At 33.2% G+C, this 26,208-nt stretch overlaps 2 protein-coding genes across 8 annotated transcripts in view; one reads left to right on the top strand and one right to left on the bottom strand.

Moving 5' to 3' along the window:
• Window positions 1-15,802, bottom strand: part of LOC148598475 (pumilio homolog 1-like) — a 46,448-nt gene extending 30,646 nt beyond the window's left edge. For 4 of the 7 annotated variants that reach the window (XM_088562229.1, XM_088562235.1, XM_088562236.1 and 1 more), the window contains exons 1-9: window positions 15,720-15,801; window positions 15,220-15,469; window positions 12,661-12,720; window positions 11,864-12,005; window positions 9,831-9,937; window positions 9,178-9,192; window positions 7,284-7,453; window positions 5,344-5,575; window positions 2,366-2,444 (exon numbers count right to left, since the gene is read on the bottom strand). In XM_088562229.1, coding sequence (XP_088418355.1) covers window positions 2,366-2,444; window positions 5,344-5,575; window positions 7,284-7,453; window positions 9,178-9,192; window positions 9,831-9,937; window positions 11,864-12,005; window positions 12,661-12,720; window positions 15,220-15,426 — 1,012 coding nt within the window. In that variant the 5' untranslated portion in view covers window positions 15,427-15,469; window positions 15,720-15,801. Of the gene's footprint in view, window positions 1-2,365; window positions 2,445-5,343; window positions 5,576-7,283; window positions 7,454-9,177; window positions 9,193-9,830; window positions 9,938-11,863; window positions 12,006-12,660; window positions 12,721-15,219; window positions 15,470-15,707 lie in introns of all 7 variants that reach the window. The other 3 variants (XM_088562232.1, XM_088562234.1, XM_088562231.1) reach the window with 2 other exon arrangements.
• Window positions 15,803-17,205: 1,403 nt separating this feature from the next.
• LOC148598474 (gamma-interferon-inducible lysosomal thiol reductase-like) lies at window positions 17,206-24,536 on the top strand. The gene is made up of 7 exons (XM_088560542.1): window positions 17,206-17,381; window positions 18,015-18,197; window positions 18,485-18,565; window positions 19,195-19,308; window positions 19,953-20,099; window positions 21,254-21,322; window positions 22,342-24,536. Exons 1-7 carry the CDS (start codon window positions 17,265-17,267, stop codon window positions 22,405-22,407), a joined length of 777 nt encoding a protein of 258 aa, XP_088416668.1. The 5' UTR covers window positions 17,206-17,264; the 3' UTR covers window positions 22,408-24,536.
• Window positions 24,537-26,208: the final 1,672 nt, after the last annotated feature.

Raw genomic sequence — 26,208 nt, 5'->3', positions numbered from 1 at the left:
GTTGTTAGCTGTACTAAGTGAGGTTTAATTTAACGTTAAAACCGTAAGTTGCAGCCCACATACAATAATTATATAACTTCATGCACATCAACGTATGATGCCTAACCTTCCAACATAGCTTCATTATAATCCCCTTAACGGTACAGGAGGATTAACACTTACAAGTTATGTGTACAGACAGACAGGATGATTCTGTTATACATGAAGGGGTACAACTAAATAAAAGACAAGTATGTTTCACTGAAGCTTAGCCAGCCAACAACAAAGAAAAGATGGGCTCATGTCTTTAAACATCAAATCAATGTAACAATATAAAAAGGTTTGCCACTTGATTATTTTACAAATATAAGCATAATCCTGTTTACTCATGAAAAATTAGCAAAATCTCAAAATATTTTCTATCCCAATAAGAATTAACTCAATTAATTAAATTTTTAGAAGAATTTTCTCCTTTATTCAGAAGTTATTAGAGTAAATTTCAAGTTACAAACTAATTTCTATATCGCTACATTGTAAAATAATCATGCTTATACTGAACGCAATATAATTCAAATTAAAAAGAATCACAAAATAAATTTAAAGCAATGGAAATGTACACATATAAAACATCCAAAAAAATAATTGAAATACAGCAGATTCACTATAGACTACACATAACACTCTTCATGTTTCTGAGTTATTAGTAAAATAAGGTTATATATTTATCCCAATTTTCCTAATTTACTTCTGTCTTACAACATCATATTGTTTCATTTCAAATGATTAAACTGAAATATAGTTAATTTCATGTAGTGTAGCATGGCTGAAAAAATGTTAGTTTTGATAATTCTGGACAGAGATAGGCCAACTAAATATTATTTCCAGGCTCTAAGGCTTCCATCATCTGTTTTGCAGGTGCCTCATGACATGTTTTTCATCAGTACAAAATATACACCTTCTCTACTACTATTTCTGGCTTTACACAATAACAAAAAGCACCCTCATCAATTTCTGTGGTTTAAATACATGTAGATGGTAAAATTAAAATTTTCAACATGCCAAAAATAAGAAATAAGTTAAATTTGGTACAAGTTTCTCCCATGAAATCAGTAGAAAACCAGAAAAATGTAAAATGGAAGAAATCTCTCACAGAAATCTGATTACTGCCCAATGGGGTTTTGAAAGGGAGACAGCTTCTCTCTAAATGGTTTTAATAAAAATAGCCTTAGAACCAAGAAATTAAAATCAAATGGCCTTCTTTACAATAACAGTGATATGCTGAAAGAATAAGTTCTGTCTCAATCTATTTCATAACATGTTAGAAGCTTCTTCTTGTTCAAGAAATCGAACTTGAATTTTTTTTAAATAGCAGTGTGCTGAAGTTATTGTATAGATCTGAAATGAATCTGCTGTGTGGTTTAAACTTTTGATACTCTTCATACCAAAAATAAAATGAGACTATGAGTTACTGATCTTGCTGCCAATACCACATAAAGTTGATGTTGAATCTGTTAGAATTCCATTTTTTTTTTTGTAACTTACCATAACAAAATGAAATGGCAAATGAAATTTTTTTATGTATTTTTTTTTTAAGTTTTCATCAAATTCAATAAGGCAAAAAAATAGTATGTCTGTTTCCTGCTACCCTACCTATTTATTGTGCCAACCATAAACATTTTATGGACGATTTTGTTCTAACACTGTTAAAGTCTAGCTTCTTTCTTGGAAAAATAAAATAATTTCCATACCGGTCTACCCTTTCCTTTTTCTTGCTGATAGCAGGAAACAAGACTATTATTTTTTGGCCTGAATTTTAACCTTGATCATTGGTTCAAGACCAATACCATATAGAGGGTGGGGCAGATCAAACAACAGTAGTAGAAATTTCATGGCAGAAGCACTTGTTACTTTCTTCCAAGGACAAAATTACTTCTTGATATTGTATGATACCAGTAATACAACTACATGTAGCAGATATAAACTAGACCAAAACTAAAGAAAGTAAAGTTCCATCTGCAAAAAGACTATTGCAGTATAATGCCAAGCTGTCCAATTTGACCAGCAAATTTGAAGGACTACTGAGGAAGCATTTTAATTTTTAAGTGCCAAGTTTCATGCTTAAGAAAATGATGTTGGTTCTTAGATCAGTCTATTATTCCATTATGAAAAAAAATATGTGAAATTTCCTTTCCATATCAAATTTCATATTTTGTCCAACCCATGGAAACCATGAAAATTGGTACACCTTGAACAACAATACTTTAATACTTTTACAGTGAATTATATCCTCTAATCCTCTATACAGCATTAGTATCTGACAATGATCCAATTTAAACATAAGAAAAAGTAACAGAATTCATTTTCATTTCCCCATGGAACAACTTACCTAATTGTTGCTGCTGTGCAGCCAGGGCATACTGTTGCTGGGTCAATACTGCTATTGGTTGCTGTTGTCTCTGTAACAACTGAAAACATTTAATACCATACATATAATACCCTCCAAAATGTAATTCTCATGAAAGACCCCCCCCCCCCCATTCTTTTTTACTGTCATAATTGGACAACGGGTGTAATACAAAGTTTTAAAAAGTCATGCTGAGTAACAAACAATTGGGAGAGAAAATAAGGAGAACAAACTTTTATTTATTAGTCATATCTGTAATCTTCTTGAAGGCTTAAGAACTTCCTAAAAATCAACAAATTCAATGTTGCAACCTTAATTTCCCTGACTTCCCTGGTTCTAGTCAAAGAGTATTTTAATATTAAAACAAAACTATTTTGGAGGGCTGAGAGGGAAATATATATACTTTTAATTAATCTAATTTCATAGCCCAAAATTTTTCTAAATCATCTAGGGTTTATAGGGTTTAATAGGTTATAAGTTTTTACTGCAAAATCTAAATAATATGAAATGAATTAAAATGCACCTTTTTTTTTAAAATACATTTAATTAAATTTTTTTGTGACAAAAAATATTCAATAGTTGCCACACAATTCTAAATTTTATCAGAAAAAGTACCGTTTAGCGGGAAATTTTCTAGGGTGCTAATTGTGGCATATTTTATTCGTCAGTCTAAAAATACCGAATTAACTTCTGTGAAATATCTATTCAGGGCTTAAGTACTAAATACACCACTCATCACCCACCACAATAATAAACACCAAAAGTTAATGCCTACCTTTTTTGCCTCAAAATTTCCAAATTTTACACCGGCCAAACGGCACTTTTACACTATCTACTCAGACATTAAGGTAAATCCATTTAGAAGCAAGTATACAACTTTTTTAATATTTGTTAAGATTCTAATTTAATGCTCACAATTTTTAAGCTATGGACAGAATTTCGTTTTCTGATTTTGATATATGCACCGTATGTCACTTAGTCCAGATAGGTGCAAGACTGAAGACGGCTTAATTAGTGCAATTGAGTTAAATAAATCAGGCCTTCCATCAATAATCAAACCAGTTGTTCGACCATTTCCAAAACATACATGTACATGTAAAAAAATGACAGGTGCTTAAAATTTTGATGATTTCTTTGGGGGGGTTAAAAATAAAAACAGCAATATGATAGTCTGGAGAAGACTTATTTTCACATTATGCAGGAATTTTAAAACAATGTACATTTAAATTATTAACTGGTCATGACCCCTGAACTAATCTGACATTTGTATAAACAAGATTTCCAATGAAGTGGATACATTTTAATTTCAATATATTTTCAACCTGTATTAACTAAACACCAAAAGGGGTTCGGTTTAGACAGGTTTCACTGTAATAAAAATAGTCAGGAAACATTTTCATTGCATATCAACCATTTTTAGTATTTCTTCGCCTGCTATGACATGCAAACTAGAGAATACGAGAAATATTCTAGTATGCATTTTAGGAATTTAGTATTCTACAAACTGATTCATATGAACAATACATTCACATATTACCATATCAAACTTAATTATGGATTGCATTTTAAATATCATTACTGGGAAGATTGAGAAATTCAAAGTCCAATTTTAATATGTTATTGATGGGTATGTTACAAAAATCTGGCTTTACAATTTTACAAGTTCAAAAGAAATATAGTCCAACGACATTTACAGTGACTGGGATTAAGTTTGAGAATAAACCATTTTGAATGATTTTCAGAATTTCAATGGGCCACTCTACAGAGTTAGAAATAGCAGCCTGCTTGCCAGCCGTGACTGCCTAGCAGGGCTGGCTAATTTTAGCAAAAATCTATATAGCCACACAGTAAATATTTTGAAAAATTGTATTCAGGACTGGCTAGAATTTGAGCGAGTTTCCTACTCTGCATTCTATCAGTTTTATAGTAAATATTTCTGATTATGATGGGACATTCTTCATTCTGAATGTGATAAATAATGCACTGCCTTTTCCGATTCAATCATTCTGAATGTGATAAATAATCCGTGGCCTTATCTGATTCAATCATTGTGAATGTGATAAATAATGCACGGCCTTATCCGATTAAATCATTGTGAATGTGATAAATAATGCACGGCCTTATCCGAGTCAATCATTGTGAATGTGATAAATAATGCATGGCCTTATCCGATTCAATCATTGTGAATGTGATAAATAATGCATGGCCTTATCCGATTCAATCATTCTGAATGTGATAAATAATGCATGGCGTTATCTGATTCAATCACTGCATTTCTGAAACATAAATTTGTCTCCCTATTTTTTAAACATTCACAGCTAAAAATTATTATTTTGAAGTTTTAACAAACAAATAACAAGTTACAACAAAACTTTATGTAAATTGTAGATAACTTAACAGATTAAAAAAAAAAAATAGAGATAACATTTAATGTTGCAAATGAGGTAGCTAATCAGATTCTAAAATTAACAGCATGATAAAATTGGAAGCAATAATAAGTTAACGGTCTGCAAGATCTTAATTAGCTTTTAATTTTCAAACCAACAATAACTGCTAGTCTTTCCCAGTCTTCCGCAAATGTGAAAGATAAGGCAATTTTTCAGTCTGTCAAGTTTTGTTTTTTTTTTAATTATCTGACCAATGAAAGTCAGACAATCCTGGAATCTAGCCCTTGCATTGATCAGGGGTGATTTTACAAGATCATCAAACAAAGCAGAAATTCGTAAAATCAGAAATAAATGAACAGTAAAAAATATAATCATAAGGGTAAAATCTGGATTTCAATTGGCAAAATTCTGCTAAAAAGTGGGGAAAAAATCATACCTGTTGCATTATTATGTCAAAAAAATTTCATTTTGTCTCAATAATATCTGCACTTCTGAGACAAAACGTCTGTGCAAAGATTTTAAATATCAAGAAGACTAGAATCCTCACTGCACCAGGTATTCTAATAATATTACCTGAGCATAGTCCATATTAAAATTTGGACTGTCCATTGAGGGCATCATCTGATTGTTGTACTCAAAATGACCAGGTTCTAGTCCCATGGGTTCAAAAGGAGGAGGGTCTAACTGGAAACCAGGCTGCTGAAACTGGTTCTGGTTGTCAAAGAAGTCACTATCTCCCTTGTTTGGACCACCCATCTGGTTCATCTTGCCATCGTCTATAGGTGAATTTTGATGGCTGCTCCTTCTACAAATAATTATATTATACATGTATCTAGCTGTTAATTGCTGAATGATATGCAATAAGAAACCAAACAAGGATTAGAAAGGCAAGAAAGAATCGTATGCTTAATTTGTTAAAAAAAAACCTGAAAAAGCTACTTTAGGTCTGAACAACTTTGTGGAAGTAAACATAAAGAATGGCCTATCAAAATCTAACTATGTAAAGGCCTACTGAAACCAACTTGATAAAATAAACAATTTATGAAATTTCCTAGAACTCCTTTTGGGACAAGGTAAGCCATATCTTATGACCAAGCTAAGTACCGTATCTTGGCATGTATAATAAGCATTTATATACTGTATGAAAAGGTGTGAAAAAAAGTGTTTATAGACTTAGATTGCAGTAAAATTTTGGAAGACAAAAGACTGATATTTTGCACTTGATCAGTCAATTTATCTGGCTTGATGTGTTAATGAAAAAAATCAAAAGTCTGGGAAAATCTGACTTTTCCGCTTTGGTTGTAACTAAAATTTCACAATTTTTGTCATTCAAAAACATACCTTTAAGGATGAAAATTATGAGAACCATCAAAATAAGTTTCATAATCATTTTCTGCGGCAAAGGCATTTTATAAGGAGGGTTTGACATAAAAGGACTTTGGTTACTTTTTGATTTTTAGTTGTTTCATTTTAATCTCTAAGATTGTTTTATAAGAGAGAAATATTGTACAACATTTGTCTGAAATATGTTATTCAGACATTTGAACATGATTGGGTGAAAATAACATTTAAAATTCAATACTTCAAGATGTATTTAAATTGATGATTAGATTAACTTTCTTATAGTAACATTTAACCTCTGGTTTGTTTGTTAATCACATGCAATGTCTTTTCTCGTACAAAAATCTTTTATTCCATGGCCAATACATATTTATTGATGCATACTATGCACCCCCATGCTCTTGAAATAATTTCTATGAAAAATGTGTGCATAATACACACCAAAATACAGTATATCAAATCCATGTATTTAATAATTGATCACAATATGTATCAGACTTTCTTATTTTGTTCCCAGTAAATTTGAATACAAAGTTCAAGAAGAATCTGCCTTCACTATATGCACCGTATGTCACTCAGTCAGGAAAGTTACAAGATCAAGTCGGCTTAATTAGTGCAATTCAAAGCCTCAAATATACTTTTCATTAAATTATTCTGAAATCCAATAAGGCATAAATTAGCAAAAGTTAGCAAGCAATTACAGATACCAGCAGGAGGCATTTCACCTAATTACAACTACCAAATACATTCTAAACAAGACTTCCCTACCCCTTTCTGATGAAAACAGTGTGGTTTACTTGAAAAATAATAATTTGAGATAAAAAAATAGTAAGGTTAATCTTTGTCCTAAAAAGTTGATTCACACATATCATTAATGATAATCATCAAAATGACCATTTAGTCATCTTTATCTTAGCCGAACACCACAAATTCAACACGACTACGCTAGACGTCGTTTTTTTTTAATGGCTTTTTAAACCAGAAATATCTGTTTGTTTAATTAGTTTCAGAGTCAAATAAAATCTAAAAAATCAGAACATTTTCAGTAAGTTTTCTAAATTTGAAGGAATCTGACAACAATTCTAAGTACCTAAAATTGATTGAAAAACACTCCCTTTACAAAATTCATAAGGGTAGACAACTCTGTACTTAAGTCCATGCATCAACTATACCTGAACATGTTTTCATCATCAAGTCCGTTCTGCATCAGCCCATTATTCTGCATGCCATCTTTATTATCATCATTACGGTCTCCATCTCGTCCCTCAAACGGAGACGGTGTCTTACTCTTCTTGTCCTGTCCACCATCACCCATGTTACCCATGTTTCCATCTTGAGGGGCCTGAAACAAAGTGTCATACTCTGTAAGAATCAGGCAGTCAGTGAAACATGGTATGAAAATAACCCCCTCACTTTGAAATTGTAATTGAACTTATTCAACCATTATAACTGAGGAATAGACAAGACTTTCCATCCTATATGGTAAACAACTCATAATTTCACTGATTTGCACTCCAACTGAACACTTCAGTATTAGATTTCTGAAAACTGAAATCATGACATCAAAATGAAAACTAGAGGCTCAAGAGAGCCTGAATCTCTCATCTAGTTAACCATTTGCTTGTTTCGTACATCAGTCAACAAATGGTTTTGAAAATTGCAGCATAGGTCCTTCTCATGATGTTTAATCATTTTACCAATGCCAGAAATTAGCTAAAGGCAAGGGTTTTTGAGTTATTTGCAAAAAACTACCTTCTGATTCCTATGTTCTATTTTAAGTAACAGCAGCCATGTTTTTTCATGGATCAAAAATCCCAATGGTGATTTTGTGCAGAACACCCTAAGGAACAATCATGCCAAGTTTAAAACCTGTCCGTCTAGTAGTTTCAGAGGAGATTTTTGAAAATTTGTCCATGACGATGGACGCCAAGTGATGGTATAAGCTCACTTGGCCTTTGGCTAGGTGATCTAAAAATTTTAAAAATCTTCAGTCATGAAGAGATCAAATAGTGTTCATTTCAAATAGAGAAAACTTGCATTAGTGTTTACATATTGTAATACCACTGGGTTCTTGATATATGTTTCAGATTTAACTGGCAGTCCCTGTACAAATCAGGCAGAAGGTGAAACATGGTATGAAAAAAACCATCACTTTGATAGTGTAATTTGACTATCTGCAGAATCAAGAAAAATAAACAAGATTTTCCATATCATGCTGGACCATTGAGTTAAAATTTCATTGAAATGCATTGAAAAAAAAAACAGATAGCTCAAGGGCAGATAACTCTGTTAAAATCCTCATTTATCTAAGATTCTATTGAAATATTTCAGAGGAAAGCCAATGACGCAGAGATCAAATAATGGTCTTTTCAAATAGAAAAAGTATCCTTGAGCGATATTACATTGTCAGATCGGTGGGTTTCGACATGCAAATTTCTGATTTTTCCCATTCTGCCTGATGCTAACAAATACTTAACACTTAAAACATTATGTCTGATTAGTACATGTATAATGAAACAATCAGACCGTAACAGGAAATCCTAGAGATCAGGGGTTTCATTAACTTTTTGCAATGCAGGTACCTGTGGTTTTGTAAGAGGTACTTTTCATCATTTTCTTTTATAAAAATGAATCGACTTTTAATTAGTGAACAGATATGTCTGCGTGCTTGACAGAAAGGTAAAAAATATGATGCAAATAAGGCTATTACTTAAAATTGGTCATTAAAAATGAAAGTATGTCTCTTACCACACTCAATTCGATTAAATTTCTCGAAAAATAAGAAAATTTGCTTCCGATTTAAAAAAAAAAAAAAAAAAAAAAAGCCTCCCTCCCACATCTTTTTTTTTTAAAAGTGGCCTGAGAATCCAGGCATTTTTTTTTGTACGGCCTAAATTGTAACATACAGATTTAAAAAAGCAGAATTCTGCTTTAAAGTAGGTGTCTGAAATTTATTTTATATGGAATGCACTAAGTAACTAAATTTTAATACAGCATTAAGAACTGCACTTCTAAGAATAATTGAGAAGTTCATTGCTTACATTAAGGTTGGCAGTCAGCACTTACCTTAAATTTTCTCATCTGTAAAAGAAAACGAAGTTCAGAGTTATGCAGGTGTGCAACAGGAAAAACATGTGAATAGTAATTCATTATGGATTCTTTTTCATTTTTTACTGAGTAATGCAATACAATCAGCTAAAGCAAGTTTATCTTTGATGTAGAACAAGAAGTTTATAATTAGTAATTTGTCCATAAAAATACAGGTATGTTTAAAAAAAAAAGAAGAATTTACTGAAACAGTGAAAACAATTTACCAATCTTGGAATTTAATCAACACTAAATGTGCCTACAATATCTCTTTCGATACAAAGAACTGTCTCAAACTTTCTTCATTTGATCCCTTTAAAGTAAGGAACAAAGATCAAGAAGAATTAGAAGTTTATGTATGCACCGTATGTCACTCAGTCAGGGTAGTTACAAGACCAAGTCGGCTTAATTAGTGCAGTTCCAATATCATTCATATTGGCATTATATTATTTATCCTTACTAGACAATTTAGTTGCAAGAGACAATGGCTTGGAAAATGATCTTTAAGTATTTACAACTTAATAAAAAAATAATAGAAATCTTTTTTTTAATTGTTACCAATATATTAAGAACTCCAAAGGTCTTTAACATGTTTGATGAATAACTGTATTACACATAATATCTAGACTTACAAATTGATTAGGTGGCCCTTTCATTCTCAGTCTAGCATCCAATTCTTTGCCTGTAGGTGAACCTCCAAGTACATATTCAACCATGTCTACACCTAATCCTCCAGGTTCTGAAAGAAGCAGGACACATATCACACATGATTTTATGAGGTCAATAAACAAGGCGGAAATTGACAAAATCGGAAGTAGATGTACAGTTAAAAAAAAAAAGAAATCGTAACAGAAAAATCCTGTTCTGAAATAGTGGAATTCCACTAAAAAGCAGAACAAAAAATCATGCCTGATATATACATACCAAGTCATCATATCTGTTTAAAGTTACATGGGATAAAAAAAAAAAAAAACAGGGTAGGTAAGTAGGTAAAACTAATGTAGACACTTGTGAGAGAATAATGCTCAATTACAAAAATGTAGTTTAGTAGCATATCATCCAAAACAATACCTATAAAATGTGCTTAGGAGGGTAGGGTGAACTTCATTTTTTTTTATCTTGGCCTTATTTATGACTGTTAACAGAGAGCACTCTTGGTAGAAAATAAAATAGGTCACAAGTTCCTTTCATCACGATAATGAAGGGTCATTTTATAATGGTCAGTTGAAATGATTTCCTGGACCCCAATATCAAAATGCAAGCATCAAACCCTGCATATGAAAATGTCTGGGGACAAAGGCCACAAAGCTGCTTGCAAATTTATCCCAGTGTAAAAGCAGTTGTCAAACAGGTTTAAACAGATCTGTCTTAAAAATATGCCCAGTGTTGGAAACTGATGAGGGGCAAGTGCCATTTATCAAATTCCAACAGTCAAAATTGCATTTAAAAATTCTGAAAAGTGACATAAAAATAAATGGCCTATTTAAAATTGTGACTTGTTTCTATCTAAATGAATATCTCTAACTCTCTTCATTTTGTCCCATTGATTTTAGGAACAAATATCAAGAAAAATATGAAGTTTATGTATGCACCGTATGTCACTCAGTCAAGGTAGTTACATGACCAAGTCGGCTTAATTAGTGCAGTTCCAATATCATTCATACCCATGACCAGTACTTTCCCTACTATTCTGAGTAAGGGTCCAGGAGCCCGTGCAATTGGGGAAAAGTGTGTGAAAATGGTTTATCTGGAAAAAAAGATATACAAGAGTGCAAGGTTTTTATACAGTATTTTAAAATAGACTGTTATAAAAATCGTTGATAAGGAACATTAGTTTCCATTGTATTGACGTCCATTAGAAGGCGTCTGGATGACGAATTTGATACAGTAGGGAATAGAGAAGTTTTGTACATTTTACAAACAACCATTTCATTAATGTACAAATCTTGAGAAGACGTTTCAAATTAAGATCAAGAAAAGGATTTGAAATCATTGATACCCAGAAGGCCTAAAAAAAAAATTCTGTTTATGATAACCCAGCACACCCCTATATTTTTATAGTGTCAAAAAAAAATATACTGATTATTGGCGTTTCTGTCATCAATTTTTTACATAAAACTGCAATGATCTGTGACGTTGAGGTTCAACATTCATAAAAAAAAAAAAAAATTAAATAAAAAAATTTAAAAAAAATATAAAAAAAAATAAAAAATGCTACAACAAGATCAGTATTTGCTAAAAAGTTTGCAAAGTGCAAGCATATGGATGTCAAAAATCTTTCAAAGTGCTAAAAACACTAAAGAGCATTAATAGAGGCAGCAAAACAGGTAGATTTCGATGTCCTGCTGATCTGTAACTTAAAAAAAAGGGAAGAAAAAGAGATAAAAGAGATAGATCTGATAAATTGTTTAACGAACTGTAATGACCTATGGTAACTGCAGATGTGTTCACTGAATTCTTTGATACTGTATATTTGATAGTAATCTAATGTGTCTGTAATAATCTGGAACTTAATGGTTCTCCACACTGTTAGTATGGAGTTGTCTAATTGTGTAATTTGAATTATATTTTATATGTATATATATTTTTTTTTTTTTTTAATTTTCAAAACAACACTTTTCACTTCCTTCAATAGGCAACACAAAAATTAATTATAAGAACGTACCCATATTTCCAGGGTTTCCCCAGGAATCATCTCCCCGAGGAGCCATCCAAGGGTTTCCTGGTGGAAACATCTGCTTCCCTGGTTCTACCTGCTTTGACCCTTCACCCATGTCTCCCCAAAACTTCTTGGCAGAATTCTGCAACTAATAAGAAGCAAAAACAAGATATAAAATGATAAGATAACTACAAACATAAGTTTACATCACACAGTCTTGGATAATGCATTGCATATTTCTTTAAAATTCATCCGAATTTACAGAAATTTGTTACTTTTGTACACTTGGGAAGAACAATGTATACACTGTGTCCCATCTGGTTATCCCCCCCCCCAAAAAAATATTTCTTTTAATTGCTTGACCACACATCTATTATTCTTCCTTCACTCTAGAGTTTCAGATTAGTGGCAAATCAAGCTGAAATGAAAAATAGAAAACTGGGGGTTTTCAAGTCCATGGTTAGCCCATTGGCCGAAAGTGGATGCAAGCACATTAAAAAGGCAGAATGTGTTTATTTTTCTTCAAGTTTTCTTCTAAAATAATATACTTGATTATTTCCCTGATGCAAAGCCACATTGCACATAAAAATGTATGTGAAATTACTTGTTTCTTTTTTTTTATATACAAAATGGTCAGAATTTGATGTCAGCAAATTTTGTGCCAAGGCAAATTCCAAAAGGGATTCCTGATTTCAATTTCTACTTTCAGGTTGCAGAGACAAAAAAATTCACAGCAAATCAGTCTTCCATAGTCTTCTGATACAATTAAAGTTTCTAAATTCATAAAAAATTTCTGTACTTACATCTCTGCCTCCTATTGCTAAATTCTGCAAATCCCTTTCTAAATCCTGAACATTGCGAGCCTGAAATAAGTAAGAATCAAAGGTCACATAAAGATATGCAGTGCAGCATTGTCCCTAGCCTTTTAACACACACATTTCATATAAACAAAGATAAAAGACATTATCTTCTATGCCAGTGAAACTTCAGCTTTCCTGCTTCAACCTACTGGGAATGATGCTATTTTGTATTTAGTGGTAGCAAATTTGTGCATGTTTTTTTTTCAAAACAATTCATTATTTGTATCAATAGGAAAACAAAAAACACCTGTGCTTCAGCTAACATGCTCTAAAGAAGAGGCTCCCAGGAGCCTGAATTGCTCACCTGGTTAAATTTTGCCTTTCAGAGGAAATAAATTTTAACGAGAAGTTGTCCAACAATTTTGACTCAAGAATTCTTCGGTAGGACTTATCGTAAGATCTTCTCAACAACTGAAAATTTCTTTTAATCTATCATAGTTTTCAAGATTGTGTTTGAAAACTTAAAAAAGAAGGGCAATAACTCTTATAAGGAGTTATCTGGCAACTGAAGACTTTTGTAGTCCAAATAATATGTATCATTTCAGATATCAAAAGAATTTTGCTTAACCTAATGGTATTGGAGATGCATGTGAAAAACTACTGTCTGACCCCTATGTTCTATTTTTAGTTACGGCAACTATGTTTTTCGACGAAACAAAAAATCTCAACATCAGTACTATGCAGTATACCCCAAGGAACATTCATACCAAGTTTGGTTTCAATTAGTCAAGTAGCGTCAGAGGAGAAGATTTTTTTAAAGAAATTGCATTAAAAATGGCAAAAATCGTTGAAAAAGGACAATAACTCCAACATGGCTTAACAGATTAAATCCAAAATTTGACCAGATATAGATCTTATCATGCTGAACACATATACCCCATCAGATTTAGGAGATATGTGTGAAAAACTACTGTCTGTCCCCCATGTTCTATTTTTAGTAACGGCGGCCACGTTTTTTGACAAATCAAAAATCCCCACATCAGTGACATGCAGGATACCCCAAGGAATATTCATACCAAGTTCGGTTTCAATTAGTCAAGTAGTGTCAGAGGAGAAGATTTTTTGAAGAAATTGCATTAAAAATGGCAAAAATTGTTGAAAAAGGGCAATAACTCCAACATGGCTTAATAGATTAGAACCAAAATTTGACCAGAGATAGATCTTTTCATGCTGAACACTTTTATTTCAGTCAGAATTTAGGTAACCCTAATGATTTAGGAGATATATATGAATAACTACTGTCTGACCCCTATTTTCTATTTTTAGTAACAGCGGCCATGTTTTTCGACGAATCAAATATCCCCAAAACAGAGCTATGCAAGATACCCCAAGAAACATTCATACCAAGTTTGGTTTCAATTGGTCAGATAGTTTCAGAAAAGAAGAATTTTGTAGAATTGTTAATGACGACGACAAACGATGACAGACGCCAAGTGATGGCAATAGCTAACATGGCCTTTGGCCAGGTGAGTTAAAAAAATTTAGTTGTCACTGGTAATGTTGGAAAATTTATTTGCAGCAATGTATAATATAACTGTAATATGTACTTGTACTTTTCTAACGAATCAATGCACTTTTCCTCTTTGTATGTATACTATACTCATGCAGCCACCTTTGGGCCCTTAAATGGCAGATGGTCCTACAGACATCTTGAATTTGCTTTGGATGAAAGAGTAATCAAGGGAACCAAGATTCTAGCAGAAATTAAAAGAATATACTGCAGGGACTAAGATCAGACATGGAAAACAGACACACACAACAAAGAACATAAAATAACCAAAATAATACATGTACACAAAGTAACAAAAGTTACAAAATGAGCAACTCGTCTCCACTAAAAACTATTAGCATGGACCAGGTGCACTGGTAGGGTACATGTAAGTGTCCTGATGAAAATGTTTCATACACTACATTTGTACAAGTATTTAGAAACAATATGATTTATCTTAACCAAGATCAATAACATTTATGAAACCCAAAGGCACAGCATGATCCAAATCCCCACTGCACTTAATTCAATGGTAGCTGTGAAGTGTCTGAACAATCAGAATACATAAATTTGCCGATCCAGAACGTGATTGGAAATCCGTAAAAATTACACTGTTGATCAAAACAGTATATTCTACCTGAAATTCATAACAATTACAGAAAAATCAAAAGGCAAGCATGTATGGAATAAGCAGAAACGAAGTTATTTCATTTTGGGTCTCAGTACCACTGGGAAATCAAACTGAGTAACCTATCATTGAGCTAACAAGTACTCCACTGACCCTGCTAAATGAACATCATATTCAAATAGGTTTTTGAACAGTATTCTTTTTTTTGTTATTTTGTTTGTTGGGGTTTCACACCCGAGCAGCAATACTGAACAGTATTCAAATCTACTACCCAAATGCATCAGAAAGGCAGTTCTATAAAGTATTTTATCTATAAGAAATAAGCAGGTCATTTATTTACATCTTCTTTGAAGTCACCCGACTCGTTTCAACAAAAACAAAATACCTGCTCAATGACACTGTCATCACCAATTGCCCAACGCTTCCCGGGGTAGTTACTGTTCATTTCAGCATCAGTTTGAGGACGCTGAAAAAAGTAGCCCACTGTTGCATCGTCCTGCGAGCGAGTTGAGAAGTTTTGTTGACGAATACCCGCCATCTCTGGACCGTTCATCATTCTCGGGTTCTGGTTATCCCACGACACGTCATTCATCGTTAAAACTGTTAAATACTACTCATTCTATCAACCAAATTACCTTAAATATAAGTTTAAAGGCATTTTATGAGCTGTCATTCCCACATTCACTGTAAAAATGCATGAAAAATGATCAATAATAAATAATAATGGCGGGAGACATGACAGGAAGCTGCCTTTCCCCAAGAAAATGTAAACATTTTCAGTTATTAATCATTGACATGTGTATTGCATTGCAATGATAAATTATTTTTCTAGAAATTGGACCACTCTTAGAATCCGATGATCATTATACAAACCGTGATGCTTACAGATTTCCCCAACCCTCTAACATTTGTCTCCTGACATGGCGATCGACATTGTTTAGAAAATTTGCTGTGCATCCTGGGTACCATGTGCGTGTGACGTCACAGAGAGGGAAATTGAAAGTACAAATTGAAACTAACACGAGTCCGAATTCCTTATTTATTTTTGGTGTTTTTTGATAGATGTTATTTTGATTATTTCATGTTCTTTGTTATGTGTGTTTCTGTTTTCCATGTCTATTGTGTATTCTTGGCTTGGATTAAACATTACTAGTGTTTTACTAGTCATAGCCTTCGCGAGCCAAGGACAAGGCCGTCAAGGGTTCCTGTCGAAGGGAGGGGGCAGGACCGGAACCCCTGGTTAGCGAAGATGCTGGAGTGCATTTTTGTCGGATTTCCGCTAGAATCTTGGTTCCCTTGATTCTTGGTTACCTTTAATGTATTACTCTTTACATTATTAGGATTATGGTTTATATTTTTTGCTAACTTATTAATGCAATCTTACGGGTTGATGATTATATAACTTCGAGAGAATCTGCTACGGTACCACAGATTTATGGCAAGCCAAAGTCACCGTGTACAGGCACACATTAGGGGGAATCGATACCTGGAGTACAAAATCGAGGCGGTACGGACGCAGGAAACTCGACTTACAGGTCTTGGTTTAAAAAAATGAGAAAGTAATTTGAACAAGCGATTCAGTATGTTTATCAAGCGTATGTTACATTGTGTTTCTGGTGGTAAAAACGTTCCATAAAAGGTCGAACATGGCAATTATAGTTCAGGGAGGTTGGGGGGGGGGGTCCGTGCGAACATTATCAAATTTTTAATCCTCATTCATTTCCCTGTGATTTGTCTCAATGGTAATTTATTTGACTTTTATTGAGCCCACTTGAACGATCTAAAACAAAAACTATTGGAACAAAATTGGAATTTTAAAGCCGTTACTAATCGCAAAAATCCAAATATTTCGTTTGCCAACTTGGGGTACAATTGTCAGTGCAGAGAGGGGAGAAGGAATGTATCTTAAATACGACCTGTTAAAAGAAATTCAAAACTAAATCAGCATTTCTGTTCAGTTGGGGTGTGCATACACTTTAGAGAGGTCTCTTATTTATTGGAATAATTTTGCCATGTTTACTAGTATTTTTATTTCCATGATCGAACTGTCGGAACTTTTCATGGTTGGTTCCATATCCTTGCTTTTGTAAATCAGCAAGCACCTGTACAGTGTCCTAGCTTAAGGGCTTTTTCACGTCTTAATTTTTAACTCAGCATTTATGTTCCATTTTTTATAGATACCATAAGTTTCCTGTACTTTTTCATATACTAGTCTAAAAAATCTAATTTCCACTAACGCTTGCACTTTTAAAACATTGTCTTTTAGACACCCTGCAGTTTTCCAATTACGAAATAAATTATGTGCAAAAGTTAAACGTGAATCACTTTTCTTATGCTCATTTAATAGGATTACTCATGTGACTGAAAATATCACATGATATTTATGAAATGATCACGTGCTATTTACTGTTAACCTGAAGAAGTGGGATAATGTTTCTCAAAGTCGTGATTTTAGGCTGTTTATTAGACTTGACACTTTCTTTCCAAGAATGTGATTTACCTCCTGCATTATGGTGCAGTTCAATAGAGACGGCTAGGCGGTGTAAGGTAATTATTTAGGATATTTTGTAATGTTACTTACATGAATTACCTCCCTTTGGCCATTTTCCAGTTAGGCCAAGGTATATAAGACATTTTCATAATTAAAAAAAAAATACATCGATAATTATCTCATTATTCTCGTTAAACTTTTTTTGATTGATTTTGTTATTGTGTTTTTATGTGGTATTGGTTTTGGTTAGTTTGTTTTGTTTTTGTTTTTGTTTTTGTGTTTGTTTTTTCTTTTTTGTTTTTGTTTTTGTTTTTATTTGATTTGATTTGATTTGATTTGATTTGATTTGATTTTATTTATTTTTTTTTTTTGGGGGGGGGGGGTGGTGGTGGTAATTTGCTTTTGTTTTTGCTTACTTATTTTATTTTATTTTATTTTATTGAACGGGGGTAGAGGGGGTAGTAGAATTGAATTTTTTGTTAGTATAGGTGCAATATCGCACATAAAATAAATACGCTGATCCCGATGATCTATTTTTTTTCATTATTTTTTTGTATATAATATCAAAATTAAACGTTTGCTGTATTAATTTTATAAAAGAAGGGAGGATCATTCGATACTGGATAAAGTGCAGGGTGAACTTGTATCAAAATTATAATTTCACATCAGAATGTTTTCTTGTATTTAAGGTATATGACCAATGTAAAGATTTCCATTCAGTGAAACAGGATGCCAAAAAGGTCAACATTACGGTGTACCACGAGTCATTATGTCCAGACTGTATTAACTTTATCACTGGATCCTTGTGGAAGGCATTTGAAAAAGTCCCAGATATTTTCACCATTACAATGGTACCGTATGGAAATGCAATGGTAAATTATATTTAGTGGGTAAAATTTAACTCCGCCGTGACATTCCGAGAATGCTTGTTTATTTACATAATTTTTTTGTCGACCATCTTTCTGTATTTAAAGCATTGCTGAATGGTCATTTTTATACACGTTTCTGCATGTCATTGGCCAGGTATACCGTGGTATATTGTTGTGGCCTTCCAGTGCTTTTACACTGAACGGCTGAAAGTATTTACTGTTTTGTATTTAGTTTATATACGCTGGTGCATTAGTTGCGTTTCAACTTATCGGTTCTTTTTCTATTAAAGGAGACGAAGGATCCATTGAAGAAAGAATACAAATTTGTATGTCAGCATGGGAAACAGGAGTGTGTAGGCAATATAATCGATGTAAGTGAAATGTGTTCCTTGTTTATTATATATTTGGTTGGTACGCTTGCCACACATAGAATTGTCGGGACCCGGTTGTGGGATACTCCAGCAATGCTAGATGTTGTCTGGCAAGCTATTTTCTGACTTGGTTCAGGTATGGAGGAACGGAATTCCAACCTCTTACGTTGTAGGAGTAGAATGTGGGAATGATTTACTCATGCTTACCTAAGTGGCTGTTAAAGAATTGGGAGCTTTTATGTTTCTTCCTTCACAAAAAAAGAACATGCATTTAGTTCGATTGTTTCGGAATATTATGTCTATAATGAATTAAATATATTTTTTGTTCTTTTTTTTCGCGGCATTTATTTGTACAAAATGTTCAGATATATTCGTGGCAGTGGAATGTCGCAGACATGTAGCAAGCACCAAATTATTCAAACTTAACGACTATTGATATTAGATTCATCTTGATTGTCGTTTTTTTTTTTATTTTGTTTGTTCGAATGGCGTCTCGATGCGCACGTTATGAGAAATTGTGTTGCTGCCTGACGTCAATTTTTGGTAAGCAGAGTTGATGTGTACGTACCCATGCAACATCGTGTTTCTTTTATTCAGAAGATCTATATGTACGTTCTTTTGCATTGCAGAGTTGTGTTATTTATCTTCTAAAAGACGAAAGAGCATCGTTTAACTTTACTCACTGTGTGTCATCTTACTTGAAAAAGCAATGGAGCACAGATTTTGAAAAGAGTGCTATCAAAGTAAGTTTCTAAACGAAACATAATCAGCCCAAACTTTCCGGCAATGTTTCACATTTGAATTGCTGTAATTTCAGAAATTATTACAGTCTTTAATTTGAAAAATGTGACAGACTGAAAATCGTAATAATTCGTGGAAGTTGATATTGTACTTTTTATACTCCCGCCGCACGAGGTGATGCCCTCCGAAAAATTGCGTGTCCGTCTTTCCGTTTGGACATATTGAAGAATCTTTTTCAAACTTTGTTAAGATATTGAAGATACAATACAGATCATATTCGAATTCCAGTTTGATCGGATTCTTTACACAAAAGTTATGGCTATTTTAAGTTGTGTTTTACCCCAAAATTATTTTGCAACGTGGCGGGGTATCAAGATGCCCTTTTAAACATTTTTTTAGATTGATAGTCATATGACCTTACGATTTATCGTAATACCTTCTTGTTATTAGTTGTATGTAATTGAATGGTAGGGTAGATGTATCATGGATTTTTCCCAAAATCTTTAGTCCTCTATGAATATCTCTACCATAGTTGTGTTTCATATAGTAGTAGGTTTTGCAATCCTTTGTACTATTGTCTTGAATGCAATCAGTGTGTATCCTGGTTTCGTGTATGACTTTATTATTGTTTCTCATACATTTTCAGTGCGCAAAAGAACAAAACATCGATTTTGACAAAGTACAGAATTGTGCCAAAGGAAACCTTGGTAACCAACTTGAACACCAGATGGCGTTGATGACAGGAGAACTAAACCCTCCCCATACTTATGTACCATGGGTAACAGTAAATGGAGTATGTAATTTAACTGTCCCCATAGCAATAATAGCTATTGTTATGAAGACGCTATCTAATTATTTAATTGAATGTCCTTTTATATGAAGAAGCTAGACTCTCTTTGCAAACCTGGCTGATGAAGAAAAAGATTTGGAAATGGTGGTCTTTGGTAGTGATAGCTTCAACTGTGTTCAAAAGTATTTGAAACTGTGGGCCTGTTGACATGTATCCAACATTCAAAACTTTTTTATGCATCTTAGTCAGCCTCTGAAATACTGTATTCTCTTATTTGTTCACAATTTTATCGTATGTGTTCTACACGGGCAAATATTTTTCACGTGAAATTCATGTTAATCGAGCTTCAGGTGAAATTCATGTAAAATTCACATATTAACATGATTTTCATGTGAAATTCACTTAACACGAATTTCATGCGAACATTTCGTGTGAATTTCACGTGAAGGCTCCATTCACCCGAATTTCACATGAACTCTATTACTTAGTTTATTTGCTCAATTCAGGTGAAAATCATGTGAAATAATTTTGCCTGTGTACATTGCTTCAACCTAACCCCTTCCTCTAGGTATATATGCTTTCTCATCCTTTTTGACATCATGTATACAATTGTGCTTTGCTGTGGTCAATATATTTGCAACTTTTTTATGTAAGGAAATGACTTGCAAATTAATTTGGATGACTTAATCATACCACAGGGGTTGTCTTCCACTATCAAATATGCAGCCCCACTAGTATACAAGCAGGAATACTAGTGGGGCTGCATATTTTAAAGTGGGGCAGGTCTCTGTGATCATATGTTTAATCATAATAAGAATGTTTAATCTAATTCCAATATAGTTTACCAAGGTCTAGGAAGGAAACATGAAAGAACCAGATAAAGTCAAACATACACAGTGATAGCACTTTATACATAATTTCTGTAAGTCCAAGATTATGTCACTTTGAGAGATGAAAGCAGTTAGGTATATTGAGTTTTATTCTGAGACAATTCGATTGCTACTGGTGGTAATTTTACTTGAGAGTCTATCTTATAATACAAATTATTAAAAAAACCAATCTTGTCATTGATGAATTTTTTTGCTGGAATCAACAGCTGGTAAATATTTTGATCTCCCAACATCTGGATTTTATCTAATGATCAATATTTTTGTCAGGTTCACACAGAAGACATACAACAGAAAGTTGAAGATAACTTAATTAAAGTTGTTTGTGATACTTATCAGGTAATGAATATTTTGTTTTCTCTTCACTTCCAGAGGGGGAGGCAGAAATTTATAAAGAACAAGTGGGGCAAAATTAAAAAAAATAAACGAAAGAGGGGACCTTGGAAATCTAAACTCTCTGGATTGGTTACTGATTTTAAATCGTATTTTGTCACTCACAACTATTGTATGATTGCCTTAGTAGGTACAATTACGAAAAGAAAAAGAACATTATATAATGAGAGTGAATATATTGATAAAAAATGTCGGCCCAAAGCCATCCATGGGTCGATCTTCAATGATCGACAAGGTAACCCTCACACCACTTGACAGTCTGCAGCTGGTCCCAAAACAACATTATACACAGGTACAGCGAAATATTTGCCCACCATAGACTCCAGCTACATAAAAGAATAAAAACGAAAATGAACTGAACAAGACATACAGAGGCCAGAAATTTCTGACGACTTAAGACAGGCGCAAATAAATGTGGCACGGTTAAAGTAATTTGACCCAGTTACATGTAAATATTTAAAACAGCAGTTACAGTTAAAATTCTTTGTAAATGTGGTCAGAATAACAGAAAGTAATCTTTTTACAGTCATCATGATATAAAAACATATTAAAACCAAACAAATTGACATTATTAATGCAGTCATTATGACCCCTTATTTCAAATTCTAACCAATGTCGAATTTTGACGGTCGATTCGAAATATTTGATGAATATCATTATACAAAACAAATTATGAGCGGAAATACTTTATTCCCAAAGAGAGAGAAAGGAAGGAATAAAATTTTATTTACTCCTGTGCCTGTGCTAATCGTGGTATTCTCAAATACTGGATCATCCAGTTATGCTTTAAAAGAGGCATAGAGTGAGGTACAGTTGAATTTTCTCCCGCCAATTTCTTCTACATCTACGTTTATTCCAAGTATTGCTTGGATTGCCCGGTTGTACCGATTGGGTGAGCGTTTGAAATAGTAGGTACTTATTTATTCATGTATATAACACCTTTAAATTAATTCTTACAATTGTAGGGCCCGAAACCAAGTGCCTGTGTAGAGAAACAACGTGTTCGAAGAAAAGGTTGCATGAAGGAATAGTGATATGAGTAAATTTGAAGCTTTCTTCACTTATTAAAGTGTATTTCATAAAGACCAAGATCAGATTAAAACAAATATATGGTCATGTGTTATATGTAAATATTCAAAACAGCAGTTAATTACAGTTAAAATACTTTGTAAATGTTGTCAGAATAAAACAGAATAACAGAAAGTAATCTTTTTACAGTCATCATGATATAAAAACATGTTAAAAGCAGACAAACTGACATTATGAATGCAGTCATTATGACCCCGTATTTCAAATTCTAATTAATGTCGAATAGTGATATGAGTAAATTTGAAGCTTTCATCACTTATTAAAGTGTATTTCATAAAGACGAAGATTAGATTCAAAAAAATATATGGTCATGTATTATATTACATGTAGTTGAGTTTGCTAGAAGTCTTGTAACAAACAAATAAGAGAAATTTGATTTTGTTAGCAAACATTGTCGAAATATGCATGCTGCAGAAAGTTTTTTTGTAATTAAATAGTGATGTTATTATTTATCTTAACCATAATTGTTGATGGACAATGAACGATTTTTGTATTATTTAATATGTTTATAGTACATGTTTTATGTACTTTGTTGTGTGTGTCTGTTTTCCATATCTGGTTTTTGTCCCATGATTATATTCTTATGATTTCCGCTAGAATCTTGGTTCCCTTGAACAGGTTCATTGACATATTTGTACTTTTGAAACAATTTCTATGGAATCAAAATGACTTTTCAGGTTAACTGACGAGGTTGAAAGGTTGCAAGAAAATCTTGAATCAAGCATTTACATGTATTACGTAGGTTACCTGCTGAATTTAAGTGCATTTCTCACTATATTTTTATAATATAGCATATTACTTCGGTTGCATCGGGAGTTACATGTTTTGTGATATTTGGGTACGTTATGTTATATGTTCCCTATCAGACCGAATGATATTTATTAATTTATTTAATTAGATTGTTAAATTTCTGCATTCAGGATATATTTTTTTAATACCACGCTCACTCCACGTTGTAGACTTTAAGTTATTAACATCTCTTACGAGTCTCGCACGAACGGAAAATCCACTTATGTAGAAACTTGACGAGAGCTCGACCTATTGATTAATTGTTCCCAAACGGTAAAAAATGCTTTGTTTTTGTTTTGTGTGAAGTAATTTTGGGTTTTAAAAAAATGGTTAGAGGGAAGTATAATTTTGAAAAACCTAGATATTTATTTTTTTTATGTACACGCACTAGCTCCGGGCAGATCCAGAGATTTTGAGCCTCCAGACTATTATTTGCTCATTTGCCTCAAAATTTTGCATGATATTACCAAAATTTTCCATCAAATTGAGGTGTTTTAAAATTCAAAAGTTCGTGTAAATTTATTCGAATCATTAACAAAAAATAGAATCTCTGGGATGATAACGTAAGTTGAAATTTTTGGTGCACCTAACAGTAACTAGATATTATTGTAAATGTGTTTTGTGATCATTCTCAGCGTTCTTGGTGTGTATATGTTGTTGTTTACGCGTTTGTCTTTACCAAAGATATCGGTTTTAAGAAAAGAAAAGACATCAAATTATCCTGGACACTTCCTTTTGGATCAAACCGCCACTGTGTATAATGTTATCATTCCCATAAAAGTTATACATCTGTGTCCTTCCGCAGCTTAATTCCTCAAACGTAAACATCTATTAAGATTCTATAAAACAATTTTTTTTAATAAGAAGAGCGCGGGTTAAAGATACGTAATGTAAAATACTAGGATATTTGTTTACATTACCTTGTGTAAGATGTCGATAGACAAAACATTTGTAACCCTAAATATGCCTGTTTTGAACGATGGCGTTTAGATGTTTATCACTGTCCGTCCGTCTGTCATTCTGTTCCCTTCCTTGCGATGACTTTATTTGTAGTCTACTAATGAATGTCATTAAATTGTTGTATGTTATTATTTGCTGCTAGAGTAAACTTTCTTTTAAGTGGGGTCACTGCCGTTCTGCAAAAAAGGGACCAAAAGGGATTAAATAGGTGTTAATCTAAATTTGATATAGAAGATTTATTTCTCATTCAATTATGACAGTTCTTTTTTTGTTTTATATAATGTACTTTTTTCAGAATATTAAACAAATTTTTAAGATAGTATTTAACATTTGCAGTCTTTAGGCGGTCAAAGTGAACTCACACCCTAAAACGTTTTTATTTCGGTTCCGATTTTGAAGAAAACATTCGTTGGATTTCTTGTGGAAATCCCTACCAGTATGTTCTTCATTTCTTGCATTGCATATGGTAGAACCTCTCTGTGATGGATTGGGCTTCCTCTTTCGATAGATTTGGTTATGAGTACTTCTTGTATACAACTAATATTTTGATTATGATCTTCCTACATATTTGATTTTAATGCTGCTGATTTGAAACACGTATACACCATATCGAAATTTACAATATATAAAACAGGTTTTTGTTTTATTCTATCAGTATTGGAATATTTCTAACCGTATCTGAGTAACAAGGGGTCAAAGGGACTAAAAAGTAATTTTTTTAAAGACTGTATTGAAACTATTGTCGTCTGATTTAATTATTTTTATGAATTGTTCCATTTTACAAGCGCTTAAATAAGTAAGCTAGAAAAATCACTCTATCATTGGCTGTTTTTGAGATTATTGGATACAAAGTGATCCATGAAAGCTCCCTGAAAGCAAAACTTTTTACTTAAATTGAATTTCAAAATTTTGTGAAATATTGCATCCAAACTGGTTGTTATGACCATAATGAATTCTACAGATAAGTTATTATGCCGAAGTGTGTAAAGACATATTGTGTCCATACCTGGCTGCGGTCGTATCATGCTTGGTTTTTAATCAACACCAAATATGCTTAAATCTAGTATACCAAACATACATCTTAATAAATCACAATCTCATCAGATTACACTAGGTTTACCACTGCGAGTCGTCTACAACCGGACACTATTTTCTATAGTTAAGGTTTTGATGATATAGATGTAGATTCCCCCTTCCCCTAACTTTGTTTGAATCTGTAGGTATATACACATTTTTTTTTTCAAATAAATGCATATAACCTTTTTATTAGCGTACATTCCACCTCTTTCGACTCGTATGATTAAGGTTATAAACCACCCATTCAACCAATGAGCATTTGAAACATACGCAAAAATAGTCCTGCGCAGAAATTACCTCTTGTCTCCTTTAGCGCTGTGAAAAAAGTTCTCATTTTATTTTAAAAATTGAAACCCTTTCTGAAAGGAAAAACATTTCTGTACATTTTAAAAGGTTACTTGATTGATTGTTGGGGTTTAACGTCCGAGCAGCAATATTTCAGCCATATTCAGACGATGAACATGAAATGGATGATAAAATGAACATGAATGATGATAAAAAGAAACAAGGGATGGGACACAAGGACAATAGGGTCGAAAAATTTCGGTTGCCACTAGGAAAAGGAGGGGATGGGTAGGGTCGGGCAATTTAGCCTCCTGTGGCGGCGCCCAAAGGTTCCTACTTCTATCGAATACCACAGCAGGGTTCTTTAACGTGCGAGAAACGTGGTATCTTTCCCAACACGGTGCACCACTATGGTTTGTGGTCAGGTTTTCCGTATTATAACCTAACAATCCCACAAGTAACACGCCAGGGGTACCCCATTCCACCACCTGGGGCACACATTCCAGTTGCTCTGTGGGAAGAGCGCCTAGCCCCCGGCTAGGTTTCTGAGCACTATTTAGTCACCTTTTACAAGCTTAGCGTCTCTGCACGTCTATTCTTTTGACACCCGGACCCACACAGGGCCATTTTAA

The sequence above is a fragment of the Perna viridis genome, chromosome 14, assembly GCF_037379345.1.
Source record: "Perna viridis isolate PV_CMFRI_1.1 ecotype Kerala chromosome 14, ASM3737934v1, whole genome shotgun sequence".
NCBI lineage: Eukaryota > Metazoa > Mollusca > Bivalvia > Mytilida > Mytilidae > Perna > Perna viridis.
Note: the sequence above shows the minus strand (reverse complement) of the source record. Positions and strands in the feature narration are given on the sequence as shown.